Below are 16051 nucleotides of genomic sequence, written 5' to 3' on the forward strand. Positions count from 1 at the left end.
CTTATTAAAAACCGACAGGGCCTATAAAGGAAAATGCCGTATCTACCCTCTCTTTTATTTGTATTTACCTTTTGTCGTGGCATTTTTTAAATATATTTTGATATTGTTTGACATCCAGTCTTTGCGACCTGATTCTACAAGACTTGTGTACGATACATTCTGGTCTCTGTTAATGAAGCATGGTGTGATCACCCGAGTCTAGAGGCCATTGTGGAAAATACTCCTCTTCAATTAGACGCAATGCGCCCGAAAGGAAATCGACACTTGATGGGTCGCATAAAATTCATTACACTTCGAAATGATGACCTTTAATTCTCCAAAACATAACAACGGACGTACCATTTTACTCTGGGCGCAATCGGAACTTCCATTCAATAGCTCTTGCCTTCTTTCGCTGTCGACAAAATGACTCTATCGCATTCCGCTTTTTAAGTGCTTACCGGAATAATAACATACAAACATTTGAGACACACTTTCGTGTATCTTTCTCTCCTTTTTCTTGATATAGTGCGTTGGCATGGATTAATGTGCGAGGAGGGAAAAACGACTTTAAAAGGTCAACAAAATTAATAGTACTGTAACCTGACAGTACAAACAACAGACATGCAGTCATTAGTTAGGTAATTAGATGGATTACCCTGTCAAACACGCTCATTATTTGTACTCCATCGATTCAGTAGCCGAAGAAGTGATTGGCCACTTGAATCATGTGCTTGTGATGCAAATTTCGTCCTTTTAACACATGGGTGGCATCGGTAAGAGACTCTCAGAGAGTACTCCAAACCTTGTTCATGTCTTCTTACAAATTCAGCAATTATACTACGCAAGAAAGACCTCATGTCGAAATGATGGAGCGAAATAAATAAACCCAGTTCAGCCCCGAACATAACATATCACAATGATTGTGCACTCAGACCAGACCTTCACACGGTTGTTGTTTTGTTAATTTGTTGGAACGTGATCTAACATAGATTCATGTGACAATCTATTGGTTGTGAAGGACAAAAACGAGCGAAACTGATATTCACAAGAATAAATTTCAGCAAGGTGAATGCAAATGACATGAATGACACAGTGCTATTGTGATCACACGGTCACGACGTGCTCGTCACACCCTGGATGCGTGACGGAAATTTTCCATCCAAGCCAGGTCACCTCGGGTCAAGCATCCAGACGCAGCTCGGACCATCTCGTCACAGCATAGGTGGTGCCTTCTCCGTCGCGAACCAAGCTCGAAAAACGTATGAACAACATAGTTTGGAAGAAGCATACTTCCGGATTAAGCCGCGATCAAGGGAGCGAAATCTTCCGCGACCGCCTGGGCGAGCCAAAGACAGCTTGCATCACTTTGTTGGCGACGTTCCGCGTCACGCTACTGCGCCTGCGCTTTATCTGAGTCTTCGTCTTCTTGGCCTCATGGAGCTCGCGGAGCACAGTCAGGAATGCCTCGCGCACCTCCGCGCTGCCCTCGGCGGCCGACACCTCGAAGAAGTGGCACCCGTACTCCTCGGCGAGGTCACGCCCCTCCTCGGGGTTGACCTCGCGCCTGTGCTCCAGGTCAACCATGTTGCCCACGATGGCGATGGGGACTGAGCAAGGGGCCTTGCAGCGCTGTAACCAGCGGATCTGGGCCTCCACGGGGCGGAATGTGTCTCGATTGCAGACGCTGTAGGTGATGACAAAGGCGTTGCCCCATCTCACGTGATCATCTCGGTGCTTTAGGAGGTCGACCTAAAGGAGGACAAAATACATAAAATGTTTACTTCCATGTGCCTCATTGTGGTTGAACCAGACTAGCATATTGTGTAAGAATTCGAACTTACGGGGAATGCATTCACAACCTACAAGTAGTTCGTTCATCGGATGTCGTGCGCATACACACAAGAATAGGCCTTTGTTCATGGCTGTTTCTTCGCATACCATACATCAAGTAGGCTTTATGATAATATTAATGATGCAAACGATATAGGCCTACATTGTACTTAACATGCACTCTGAATTCTCATATTCAGCCATAAACAGCTGTGAATCACACGTATCAACCGGATTGCGCATGACAAACGTGTTAGCATGTCGTGCTGATGTAACTAGAATTAATGCAATCAATTATGAATAGGAAATTATCAATCCTGATGTGTGTGTGTGTATTTACAAACACACATCTCAATCTCCACGTTTTTCAAACAGTACTTGCGTGTGTGCGTGTGTGTGTGTGTGTGTATGCTTGTTTGGAAAAGTTACCTGTTATTTGGAAGCTGAACTTCCCTTAAAAACTCCCTACCGATAGAGCGGTCTTCATATTGCTAACTTGAAGATGACAGACTTTAAATTTGCATCCTATTATCGTCCTTAGAATGTGACACTCGTTACCATGGGGATTTTTAATGTATTCTTATTTTTAGGGTGATCAATAAGAGCTAGCATCTGGAGTCAGTTAAGCTTAGGAGACCTGCAGCTTGACGTATCGGTCAGCTTTCCTTCGGCTAAGCCCCAGCTTTAGTTTGAAATCACTCACAGGTGCATCTAGTGGAAAAAAATAATGATGACAGGAAATACCCCCTAATCTGTGGGAGAACTGGGCGCCGATTGACCACGAAAACAACCTCTCTCCTCTGTAGGGAAATCCATAATGAACGCGATGGCGTTTTATGAGTGTCCAAAATTGTAAATTCAGCTAACTTAATGTTTGGGATGTTAGATGGTTAGTTGTTATGGCCATAACATCAAAATACCTGCAAGCCGCGGAGATAAATAATCGCTAATTAACAGCGGGAATCTGACGCACATGGTTGTTGGAGCTTTCTTGACACTGCTTTTTTTTTCTCCCCTCAAGATGAATAATTGGACAATATTATAACCTTTTTGCGGGAAAAATCGAGCATAATCGAGACAAATTAGCCTGCAGATGTGCCTAACGAATGCGCTCATATGCAAAAAGTCAACGGGAAATCAGAAAAGATCAACGCTGTTTAACAAGCCCCTTTGGCTATACACTATATGGGACGACAGTATTTGATACATTCAAGAGACCTAAGCAACGCACCTGGAATTTCAATTAAACGTTTTACGCCCTTCTGGCGTTTTAAAGCTTTATGAGAAACATCTCTCTTACTATCACTTATGCTCGAGATAGGGAGGTTTTGGGGCGAATGAAAAATACAGAAGAGTGGCGAAGGTATAGCACCGACAAGATTGGAAAAGCCTGTGTCATTACTTACAAAATAGTAGAAAATGCTTACCCTTGTACAAGTATCCAAGACTTCCATATTCATTTGCATGTCACTTTGAAGTACAGTTTGCTTGTACAGGAGATCTGCACAAAATAGAAATGAGAAGTAAAGATTGGAATGAAAAAATCACAGGATTGTTGTAATGCAACACCTACTCACGGGTATTCACAGCATAGAACAAAGTTGCAAAATATCCTCAACATGCAAGGAAGAATTTTTATCTATCAAGAAGGAGAAGCTGCAGATGGAAGAGAGAAAAAATGATTTAATAGAGAGAGGCGTTAAGATAGGAGCGAAATGAATATTTTGAAGGCTGACGGTCGTACGGCGTGAAAACCAGGGAAATGAATCGTGAGGGACGGATATATTAAGATTTGGCAGATGCTTGTGTGTGCACTTTGTGTGTGTGCGTGTGCGTGTGTGTGTGTGTGTGTGTGTGTGTGTGTGCGTGTGTGTCTGTCTGTGTGTGTGTCTGTGTGTGTGTCTATGTGTGACAAAATGTCTCCACAGCATCCCCCTCCCGCCACTCCTCATCCCAGCACTAAACCCTCAGTGGCGTCCAATTAACTCCTCAACTAGTCAATCCTGTCTGTTGGTTAGTTCCCACAGGCACAGCTCTCAAACAACCAACATGCCTGAATGACTTGACATTTCTTCCAGGACAATCTACTACGAGACATTTATGACAAATCTTACTTTTTTTTTCTCAAAACCTCAATCCCATCACCCCGCCCTTTTTCTTCTGCCTTCCCGAGGTGGTACATCGAGACGATGTATAGAAATTTTATGTTCTGGAACGTTTTCTTCAGTAGTAATCGCTCTTTGTCGGCTAAGCAAACAATCTCGCACACCACGCTTTCAAGTACCATGATTCTAGCTTGTACAGTTTGCTATGTGTGTGACTGCGGTAATCGATTTCTCTTACGAGACATCTAAGCTCCTTCTTTTAATATAGCACATTATACATTCATCCAGGATTGTACACTGTATCCTGATTTTACCTCTCCTTTCCTTATACGGTCTCGCTCGAAAGCCCTATAATGCCACTAACATTTTGGTTATATGAATATTCCTTCCAGCTAAAGTCACGTGATCTAATTGCAGTGTAGGGTTCGGCAAGATTAGTCGGACGAGCGCCGTCCCGTTGCCTCGAGTGAACCGGAAATTCCGCGCGGCGGATGCCAGGCAAGAAAATATGGATCCAACCGTACATAAAGTTAGTCGTTCTTAATCATAATCTTATTAAGGTATACCCGACTGATGTCACTCCCCTTAGCCAACAAAGAGAGTAAGAGAAAGAGCAGAGAGAGAGAGAGAATGTGTGTGTGTGTGTGAGAGAGAAGATAGATAACAGATATGCATAAATATAGACGGACAAAGAGAAAGAGAGATATAGCGAGTGAGCGGAAGAATGAAGGAAATACATTCAAATCGATAGGCATAATACGTCCCTGGAGGGCGCTGTAGAGCCCGAGGCCGGCGCGCAGAATAAAGGCTTAAAATCTTCTAAAGAAGCCCGAGCGACTTTGGCTCCTGGCTCGTGGTGCACCCGGGGAATGTTCCCGAAATAAACGCAGCCTGGTCGAAGCCTGTTCATGCCAAGGATAAATCTGACAGGTGTTTTAATATCCCAGAGAAAAAAAAAAAGAGCTAAGCGTGGGGAGAGAGGGTTTGTCGGCCCCCTTATCACTTCTGTCTTTCTCGAGCTCAGTCTATCTCACCCAGCTTTCCCGCTCCTCTGATGACCAAATATTATCCGTCTGCACCACAGTGCGGAGAGGAAAGGTGATAAATACAAGTATACTTTATATACATTCTATAAACTGTATCCTAGGAACGGAAATGTGCCTAAGAATCAGGTAAGGACAGGTGTTTATGTATCTTAAATAGCACGCATGTCACGACACGTGCAGTGGAATTGTTTATCGTCAATATTATTTGTTTAGTGACAAAAATTGTTTCTGTAGCGAACCAGATAAATAATCATTTCATTCTGGGTAACCTTTTTGTTTAAGCGTGAAAGGAGAGGAAGAGAGAGAGAGAGAGAGGGGGGGGGGGGAGGGGTGAGGTTCATAGATGTGTTGTGACAAGCAGAATACAACGAATAATTATTCAGTTTAAACTTTCTGAGTCTGGTCTGCATGGTCTCATGGTGTAGGCGTACTCGGTGGGAAGGACTTAAGGAACGAGGAGATCGAGGGGGAGTTGAAATAAGTTCACATCTAACTTGGACAGCAGGTTGATATTTTGTGAGGCGACGGCTCGGAAAATCGAGGAAGAAGCACTGTAAAACATCGACGGTATAAAGGTGCCGCCTTTGTAAATGCTAAGCTAGCATCACCGAGGGGAGGGGGTGCCTATATAAGGAGAGGTATATTTTGATTTGCTGGCACAATCGCTATCGAGGGTTTGTTTGTGCAAGATCAAGTACTGATGTCCGCGTCCAAGTAACGCCTCTTCGAACACGTTTCTGTCTCCACAGGATGGCCCGCAGACATCGTCATTCTTCACGCCTTAGCTTTGAAAAAAACCGTACACTTTAATAGCCTGACAGCTTTTCTTTTTTTTCTCTCTCTCTCTCTGAGAATTCATTCTTCTTGTATAAAGCGAAGCGTTGTGAAAGTCAGATGTTTGAGTCGTGTCATCAATGTTAAAAGGAACTTAAAGGCCCTGTATATTGCTCACTATCCATCAGCGTATTAGAATTTGGTGACTTATAAAGAAATGCGTGGGATCCGTACTTAAACGTGTGGTACATAAATCCGTGCTGAAATGAAACACGGTATACACGCATCTGCACTGGAACGACGATGTCGTATGTGAGTTCCGCTCATATGGTACGCAAGCTCTTTACAGCCTATTGCGATCGACTAACTTGAGACTAGGCTGCAATGCACGTACTAAAAATTTGAACTGGATCTGAATTGAACTTGACGGGTGATCACATGTGATCATGTGACATTTGGGTGCATGCAGAGAGCATGCAACCGCAAATCGCTTATCCCACCAACATTAATGTACCACCAAGAGTAAGCTCGTACTGAGGGGATTTCAGGTTTCCCCATATCTCATCAGAATATACGATAAACACTGGATAGTTTAGAACTGAGCTTCCCACCCACGAAACCTTCAAAAAACGAAAGAAACGTTTTCATACTTTTGTCGTAGGATATGAATATCTCAATTTCTCCATTATGAAAGATGGATAATATATAATCGAATTTTGATCTGTCATAAGTATCATAATCATATATGACAGTCCCCAACGAAAATAATTACAAAGTAAACAAGACTTCACAAATGTAACCGCAGCCAGAATCTCTTCCCTAATCACGAAACCGTATATTTGTTTATACATTTTTGATATAATTTTGTTTTATCCTATCTTTATTTTGGCTTGATATTTCCGCTCATAAGTGGCCCCGATACCGGTCTATTTGCTCACCCCCTGCTCTCTCCCAGACGACTTATTTACACAGCCAGCACAGCGTTTGAGCGGGAAGGAATCTTCCGACAGATGGCAACCACAAGCACAGCATGAACATTTTGGTTCTGTATTTTTTAAACCAAAACTGTAAGATGACAGAGGCTTCGTAGTTACCTTTGGTGTAACCTCCTTTTTACAGATGTGTGCCCTCTTATTCTACCCCGATACACCTTTGATATTTGTATACATATTAGTGTTGTTATGTTCGTAAACCCGGGGAAACTGAAAATCACTGTAAAAAGTTATTTTTCATTTTTAGTGATTTCCTCATCAAGAACTTATGGGACACCAGAAAAGACTGCAAGGGGATTCAGATAGAAATATAAGAATATTTAAAGGCTCTGCTTGCAAAAACAAATACAAAACCTCCAACACACACGAAAGTCATTTGAAACCACCTTCCTGTATACATTATGATATTTGCACTATTTTATTTGATCAGGCCCTGAATCATTAGAATGAAGTAGTTACATACAAAAAAAGAATGAATCTAATAAAAATATCAAACTTCGACCCCGTATCAACATAGTGAAGTATTGAAATCGCATACATGTTAATTGTATAAATTGTGCATTGCTTTCTCGTTGTGTTTCTGTGTCATTATTGCTCCTATGTTGTCGTCTACTATATATTTCTTTGTTTTCGCTTTCCTTTTTTAAAATCTTCTTTCTCTTCCCCTTTCCGTGGGGAGAGAGATGATTCGCCACTTCCTCAGCCTTTGCTTCCACGCTCGTGTTTTAGATCACATACTGAGGTAAGACTCACCATTAACTACTCTGAGGGACGTAATTATGCATTACAAATTTCACGGAGCATCACGCCCTAATTTGTCGAAGAAGAATCACACTGCCCTCAGGCAACGGTACTAATAAGACCCCGGTTCATGGCGCCATTTTCGGAATGACACATTAAATTATATCTGCCCAGGTTACGCATGCAGTGGATGTTACAGTAAATATCAAGTTACAAACTCCCATAGATCTTTGACAATCGTATCACAGCGCGCATAGCATGTCGTTACGACAATTACGTGCTCGCATTCTAGGCATATCACGTACCTACTTTGAGAGTGATGCAAAGACATTACTTTCAATGGTATAGAACATTATCCACCATCGCAGCCCCCCCCCCCCCAAAAAAAAAAAAAAAAAAAAAAAAATGCTGCAGCTACCAGGACGCCAGGCAGCAGTGATCATGGTGATATAGCTGAGATTATAGGGGACGGTATATAGGCAATAATTTTTGTGTTACTTGATATAAGGCCAGGCACCTATTAAAGGTTCAGTTTACCTTTGGGAGCAGTGATTTCAAAAATGTTCAAGATATCACATTTGATGCATATGTGTAGGTCTGTTGTATCACAAAACATCTTACCATATAAAATTTTCAGAGTAAAGCCTAAAATATAAGGAGATATCAGCATTTTTCTCAATAAACCATAACTGTAGATGGTTTAGTCTGGAAGCATTCTTATTATAACTATTATTCACATTTTGTGTATTTAACAATACTTAACATCGATTATACGGATTCAAATTTTTACAGTGGTTGTTTCGATTCCTAACTCACATTTTAGAACTATTTTAAAGCACTAATGCTGGGTTTTTGTTTCATCTGCAAATGGTAAATTATGCCTTTAACAGCCCCTTCCCCTCATACTCTTCACCCATCATGCCACATTATGTATATTGCTCTCCTGAGATGTAGTACTCAAGGGTACTGCCGGGAAGATCCTGAATTAAGGGACCATGTCAATACCCCTGAGCTATTCCGAAATGAAAAACGTCAGATCTGCCTGCATTCATGATATCGGATTGATATGTAAGTCATAACCGGTAAAAGACGAAAACCTTGAGCGTGAAGTGTTAAAACCCTTGAATAGACGATGCGAAGTGCTTTATTTGTGAATTATCATGCATAAAATGTCCCTTGCTATTACTCCCTGCACTTAACAGGATGCACAAAAATAATATGAAAAATAAAATATATGATGCATTTTTTCATGAGGTATTCAGTGATTTGGTCATGTACAGACGAAAAGGCACCAATAGAGGTCAACATACACTTGGATTGCAGGGACCTTTTAAGGTGATGTCAGATCACGTATATTATTTTGCGTAATTTCAGACATCAATGGGTGTCAGGCGAAAATTAAATGCTTATCTCGAGACGATCATATTCATTTTGCTTCCTCCATTATATTCAAATGGTATCTTTATTTTTCAACATGAAGGGAAGTCAAGAGTATCAAAAAGGGTGATTTTAGGGGAAAACACGATAATGAACAAATCTATTCATCATTCATATAATCATTTCTTATTCGTCTTATTCGATATCACTGGAGGTCACTCATCTCAAGAGTCTGTAATGGCTAAAACCTTGGAAACATTGATTTTAACGTTCATCAACTATTAACGTATGGATACTATGTGCGTCATCACGATAATATTGGTATTACTTTTTCGATACTGCTACAAAGAGAGAGAGAGAGAGAGAGAGAGAGAGAGAGAGAGGGGTAGAGAGAGGTAGAGCGAAATATAGAGAAAGAGGGATAGAGAAAGCTCTACCAGAATGAAAGAAGCGCTATCGGGATATTGTAGTCTTATACACTCACCGGAATCACTCTCGTATTCTCCAATGTACCTCCGCGTCAGAAACCTCACTGTGACAGCTACATGATGCAATGACACAAGAGAAAAGAGAAATACAAAAGGAAGTTGAGAATGAGAATACAATACATACCACATACTACATAATACATCATACATAGTACATACTACATAATCAGATAATACAGAATACATAATTATGATACATAATGCATAATACATAATATTACATAATACATAATGCACAATGCATAATACATAATACTATACTCAATAAACGCACTATTTTGTCTCTCATAAGTAAGAATAATTTAGATTGAATCAGAGAAATAAAGAAACAGTTTGTAATCAGGTATGTACATGTACATTATACATATAAAACATAATATACGTAAATATACTAATTATGGTGAACGATTTATTGACGTAATAACACCGATAGTCACGATTGTCTCTTTTTCTTTCTAATCTGAAAGGGATTCACTATTTTTTTTTTTTACTTCCAATGCAATGACAAAACAACATTTTAATATCGGGTAACATACAAAAAGCACAAATTCAATTTTGATAGACAAGCATAAACAGATAAAAGTCTCATCGAATTCTAAAAGTAGAGCGCCTAAAGTGCTTTGATCTCAAACTCCTTCTAGTCAAGTGCTCAATATCTTGAACCAACGTACAGAATCTGCGTCAGCTGATCGGCCATAAAATCTGTCACCGCCTCGCACTGAGAAACGTAAATTAATCGCGAACACAAAAGAACCATATGTACGCACAAACAGATCTTGACCATCTCGCGTTGATTATGTAAAGCACCCAAGTTGCAGAGCGAGAGAGAGAGAGAGAGAGAGAGGGAGGGAGAGAGAGAGAGAGGGGGGGGGGGGGGAGGGAGGATGCGCGTAAGGTGTTAATAGTCGACCCACTTCACGTACGCCGATTGTGTACGCAGAATGTGGACGTCACACTGCAATCAACCTCGTACCGTTTCGCGCTCCTGGATAACGTATCGTTTTTCGCAATTTGCACATTTTTACCTCCGATTCGGCGTTAACGTATCACACACACACACACACAAAAAAAAAAGAGATAGAGACGAATCGAGGGCAGATGAAGGACACTATCAACCCTTACAATGCCTTAGATTATATCTGAAGACTTGAGGCCTAAACCAGAGGTCATGTATCCTTCCTCCCCCCCCCCCTTGAATCGCATTGCCTCCATCTTCCCTGAATATGTAGTGTCAAATCTCAATCACACTCCAGTAAGAAATCTTACGTCACTATACATAGACCATGAGCAGGTAAGTGTTTCACTGTACAGAAATATATTTTACATATACATAACGTGTACGTATTATGTACACACAGTACAGCGAATTACGAAATTTAAGAATTGACAGCAACGGTACACGCGGACGTACATTACACGCATACACACACATATACATAATACACATTATACTTTAGTAGTAAATAATATACATTAAATTATGTGTTTGTATAATCAAGCCAGCCTTTTATACCGACAATGTGTGGTAAGAGAAAACTGAAAAATACAGGACGATCTACCTGCGTTCAATGTGGTGTTTATAGTTATGAGTTTGTCGATTAACACGTCAAACATTCTCTCGACCACATGCGCATACATAGATATAGACACACACACACACCCACACACTTTCAAAACATTGATATTTTCACTTTAAAATCAAAATTAAAAAGTCATGCTACATCTTCTGAATTTAGTGCCTTATTATTAAATTTTGCAAAGATGATCAATCGATGATCGTTTTAATATCCTATTTCTTTTTCCCCAACTTATTTGAATGATAGCATCTATAGAGAAGAAATGAATATATATATATATATACATATATATTTATATATATATATACATATATTATATATATATATATATACATATATATATATATATATATATATATATATATATATATATATATATATATATATATATATATATACATATATATATATATACATATATATATATATATATATATATTCCTTGTTTAAAAAAAAAATATATATATATATATGAAATATGCAAGGTGCTTTACTCTTCTTCCTTACTATGGCTAATAACCTAGGCGGAATACCATTACACCAAATAGATGGATTACGCTTTTCATCTTACGATACATTCTGGAGGGATCACATCCTCAGAGTGACAACCTATTTAACGGGCATGAAAGCGAGATCTAACGGCGAATTCTAGGAAGATGGTGACCTTTTAAAGATCGTGACGAACTTGCACTCGTCACCATGACAACAGCATGTGCGCCTCGATGATACCAAGGCGTGCTTGTTGTAATGATTTTCTCATCCAGGTATGCTCCAAAATAAATGATCATTAGGTGGAGTATCTGATGAGGTCTTCGCTCTCTGTTCCTTTTGACAAACCCAATATGTCCAAGGGGAAGGTTAAGACAGAAATGACCTTCTTGTTATTGGATTGGATAATGAAATTTGACTGCATATTCTATGTTAGAGAAAGATCAGAAGGAACTCGTTATATCAATTTAGTCTCAATGACATCAGAAAGAAATTCATGAGCAAATTGCCAATGTGAGAGAGAAAAAGGGGAACTCCAAACTATAAGTTGCAAGTTTTAATGTCGTTTATAAATAAGGTATTAAAGGCGCTCTTGAAATCCTGCAACAGAAGCACACAGCTATATGCCTGTTTGAAAAACATAGGGTTCGACTGTTCATAATGTTTCTTCTGAAACAATGAAAGTGAATAGTGGACAAATATTATTCAAAAATACCGCACTAAACCCGATAAACCCGATTTCTGGGATTTGATAGATTAAGGCACGGAGTTATCATACCGCAAGGCAAATTATTCAGAGAGCTCGGGGACATTAAACGGATATATATACCTCTATAACTCTCCTCCCCTTCCCCATCCCCCACCCAACACACAAGCAAACAAGGAAAGTGAGATCCGTGAATCGTGCCGATGAAATTGTTGTCGCAGCACCCGACACCAATCATCGCAGACAGTCGCTTCATAGCATGCATTGCTAGGATCTGTGCCAAATCAACATCAAATCAAGATAAAATTGCCCCTCGTACGAGTCAAATTATGCCCGTTTTCGAAGGAACGTGATCCGTGTAAGATATAATATGTAAACGGTAATGTCACGGTACAATTCTCTGCCAACGAAATCGACACGCTCAGACAAACTTTCCAGAATCAAGCCGCGCGTTGTGCGATCACAACCGTCTCATGAACGTACAAGTCGCTATTTTAAAGATAATGATCGTTTTTTATGCGTGCCTTGAGAAATGTGTGCATGTACATTCTATATAGGTGTCTATCATAGTCTGTGTGTCTCACACACAAAATTAACAGCCGACTTCGCGTTATATCTTTAATTGGTCTGAGATATGGGTTGCTGTTCGTTATTCCGAAGGTTCGCTATTCCGAAGGTTCGTTATTCCGAATATTCGTTAATCCGAAAATAAAATTCGGAATAATGAACCTTCGGAATAACGAATCTTCGGAATAAAGAGCCTTTGGAATTATGAACCTTCGGAATAACGAGCTGTAACCGAGATAGGGCCCAGGACAGGATCTAACGCTGATGTGAAGCAACTCTCCGAGCGTTTGACCTGTGGCGATAGAAAACGAGTTATTCGTCACACGAAACCGCCAATTTGAAAAGTGAATAGCGGGTACTTGGTTATTGTTCTCGAATCCCGGTAAAGATGATAATGTGATTATGCTGCCGTTCAAACATTATTATCAAACCTTCAGTGTGGCTGACGCACAAGCCTCTATCTTGTCTCTGAAAAAATGCACAACATCACAATAGCGCCTGGAGGTCCTCCAGAGCGTTTGACAAAACAGAAAATCGACAATCACACTGGTATCTTTCTCCCTATACACTTGGTCTTTAGAATAAGGGGAAAATCTGAGGAATGGCATTCGATAAGGCCATGGGTGTGAGTTTCAAAATAGAGAGATTCTTTTTCTCCGGGCATTCTTCCTTAATTGAACGATCAAATACAGCCAGGTACATGAACGCATGATTGACGGGGGGGGGGGGAGGGAGTGAACATACCCGCTCTCCCCCTCTCTCTCTCCCCCTCCCTCTCTTTCCCGCGAGAGATGTAAGAACGAGAAGATGCAAATCTCGACATTTTCGTCTCCCTCGTGCGTTTTGACGATGGCGATGTGAAATTCGTTCGGCAGCGTTTATTGATTACCGATTCTTCAAGTTATTTCCGACGGCTCTCTGCGGAAAGCGGTACCGCGCAAGAAGTGTGTCAATTCGCATGGATGTTATTTGGGATTCTCCTTCGTCACCGTCCCTCCCCTCTCTCCCACCCTCCCAAGGACGCTCGCCCATCCCCTTTCTGAGTCTCTTTCCTTCTACCCCCGGCGGCACTTTTTCGATTGGAGGAGTTGTTTACCAATATTTAGACATTCACAGCTGAAAACGAGGATTTCGGATCGAAAGCCGAGCATGTTGCGTTGGTGTTGAACGTGCGGAACAAAACCGCGAACATTTAACGGTCTAATTCTTGGGAAATAACTGTCCCCTCACTGTCTCGGCAAAATCTTTACAGAAAGAGCAAGTTACTCAATATATATATATATGTATATATATATATATATATATATATATATGTATATATATATATATATATAAGAGATTAAAACCTAAAATGGCATTAAAACGCTTTATCCTGGCGAGGAAAGCGCATGTTTTTGAAACAAGACACCAAACAGGTTAGTCATCGCATTCTTCATCAGCGACCAGGATGCGATGTGATGTTAGATTAAAAATCCGTTTCTGAAGCAGAACATACACACAAGGGTATACGTCTGCTCCTGGTCGGACGGATTTCAAAACTAACCTGCTTGTGATGGAATGCGTCTAAACTGGTGGTAGTTGTTGCCACAGTATATATATATATATATATATATATATATATATATATATATATATATATATATATATATATATATCATCATCTGCAACGTATAGAAGGAGCGTATTCATTATTCTGAGATTCAAAGCAATCAATGAGCAGCGATACTAACTGCCGAGCAGCTGCCGATCGACTCGGCGCCGGGTTCAAATATTATTTTGTAGTGAGAAAAGGGAATTGTTCCTTTTCACGTTGTCTTCCTTTCTGAACTTTGATGAATGACATTTTTTTTTCTGTCATTTTGATGAATAACCCATCAGGACATGAGTACTGCGTCAACAACGTGCCTCTTCGAAATTTCATGAACAGTTTCAGTAAGTATTTTAGTCGTCCCGATGCAACAAAACAAGTGAAGCCACAGTATAGCACTTTTGGCAACTAAAAGAAATAATAGTAATAAAAAAATAGATGCTTCCGTTTCCGCATCTTAAAGTTCAAATGGGCGTTTGAACAATCTGCCCAACTTTCTTCCGAGAATCGCATATCTCGGATCCTGTGGTGAATTTCAGCTGATTATCTTGATGGTCGCTCCCAAAGACCTTGTGAGCAACGTCATCCAAGCCTCAACCAGGGACTTAACTTCCGTCCTCCCGGTTTCAATTGCTCTGAACCCTCTTCCCGATCTCCATCTCCTTCCTCCCCTCTTCTTCTTCTTTTCTTTTTTCCTCCTCTTTTCTTTTTTTTTTTTCTACTCGTTTACCTTCCTAATTCTCTCTTCACCTCTCTGATTTTTTTTTTCGGATCGCCTCCAGCCTGGATGAAATTCTGGGTCGAAAATGAGGGCGCACGCTCGGGTGGCGCTTGGGCTCACAGGCCGAGTTGGTAATGGCGGAGAGATCGTCATATGTCGCAGCCTGATTAGACAAACTCGATCCGCCATAATTTCATTAGGTCGCTTGCTGAGTTTGTTATCTTTTTGTACGCGTCGCCGCATCCGTTTCGTTGGATTTTGTATAATGTTGCCTCTATTTATTTCGGTTCCCGTAACGACATCGCAGTGCAAAATGATGGGTTTCAAACATGATATATAACGGTAAGAAAAACTACTGGCTCACCATAATAACATGTGAAAACAGGTGCATTATGTATGACATTGACTGGGAATGAATATGTAACCCAACTACATGCTATGTCTTTTTTTTCCACCCATGTTCCTTCTAAACTATCTATCGCATCGAAGATCATGTCTTACACAACTTTCCATGCATATCTTTGACGAATGACAACATTTCTATAACTGACAGCAATTCACCAATTTGGTGTACCTACATAATCATATTATATATATATATATATATATATATATATATATATGAAATGATTGCACAAATATCCCAACATGTCTTTTTTCGTCACTGGCTTTACACACCATCCATCAAATTGTGATTGTAAGCTACGGAAAAATACGCAATGTCTTCTTTTCGAGGGTACAGGTGGAATTTTTTTGGCAATCATTAATTGCCAAAGGTTTTGACGTCAAAATCTAACCTGATTGACCAGGATAGTTCACCAGCTGTGGCTTACTTATCTCCTCTCTAATGAGGCTTGTATAACCTTAAGTTTATGCTGTGGTTGTTACGCCCTTTGACGGTTACCCGTTCTGATTTCGTTTGTTATGATAATTAGTATGTATTTTTAACGTGTGTCTCAGGTGCGCAATACAATATCAAAGTGGAAAAAAAAACCCTAAAGATGTCGTAATGCCTCCGTCATCAATATTAGCATCCCGATACTGACTGGCTGGTACTACTGAAGTCTG

General features: G+C 40.3%; 1 protein-coding gene across 1 annotated transcript in view; it reads right to left on the reverse strand.

The window, feature by feature from the left end:
- Window positions 1–1290: 1290 nt before the first annotated feature.
- Window positions 1291–16051, reverse strand: part of LOC140229195 (ras-related and estrogen-regulated growth inhibitor-like) — a 47194-nt gene continuing 32433 nt past the window's right edge. The window contains exons 2-4 of the mRNA XM_072309464.1: window positions 9332–9388; window positions 3240–3313; window positions 1291–1731 (exon numbers count right to left, since the gene is read on the reverse strand). Coding sequence (XP_072165565.1) covers window positions 1291–1731; window positions 3240–3313; window positions 9332–9388 — 572 coding nt within the window. The remainder of the gene's footprint in view (window positions 1732–3239; window positions 3314–9331; window positions 9389–16051) is intronic.

Source organism: Diadema setosum, chromosome 5 (genome assembly GCF_964275005.1).
Source record: "Diadema setosum chromosome 5, eeDiaSeto1, whole genome shotgun sequence".
Taxonomy (NCBI): Eukaryota; Metazoa; Echinodermata; class Echinoidea; order Diadematoida; family Diadematidae; genus Diadema; species Diadema setosum.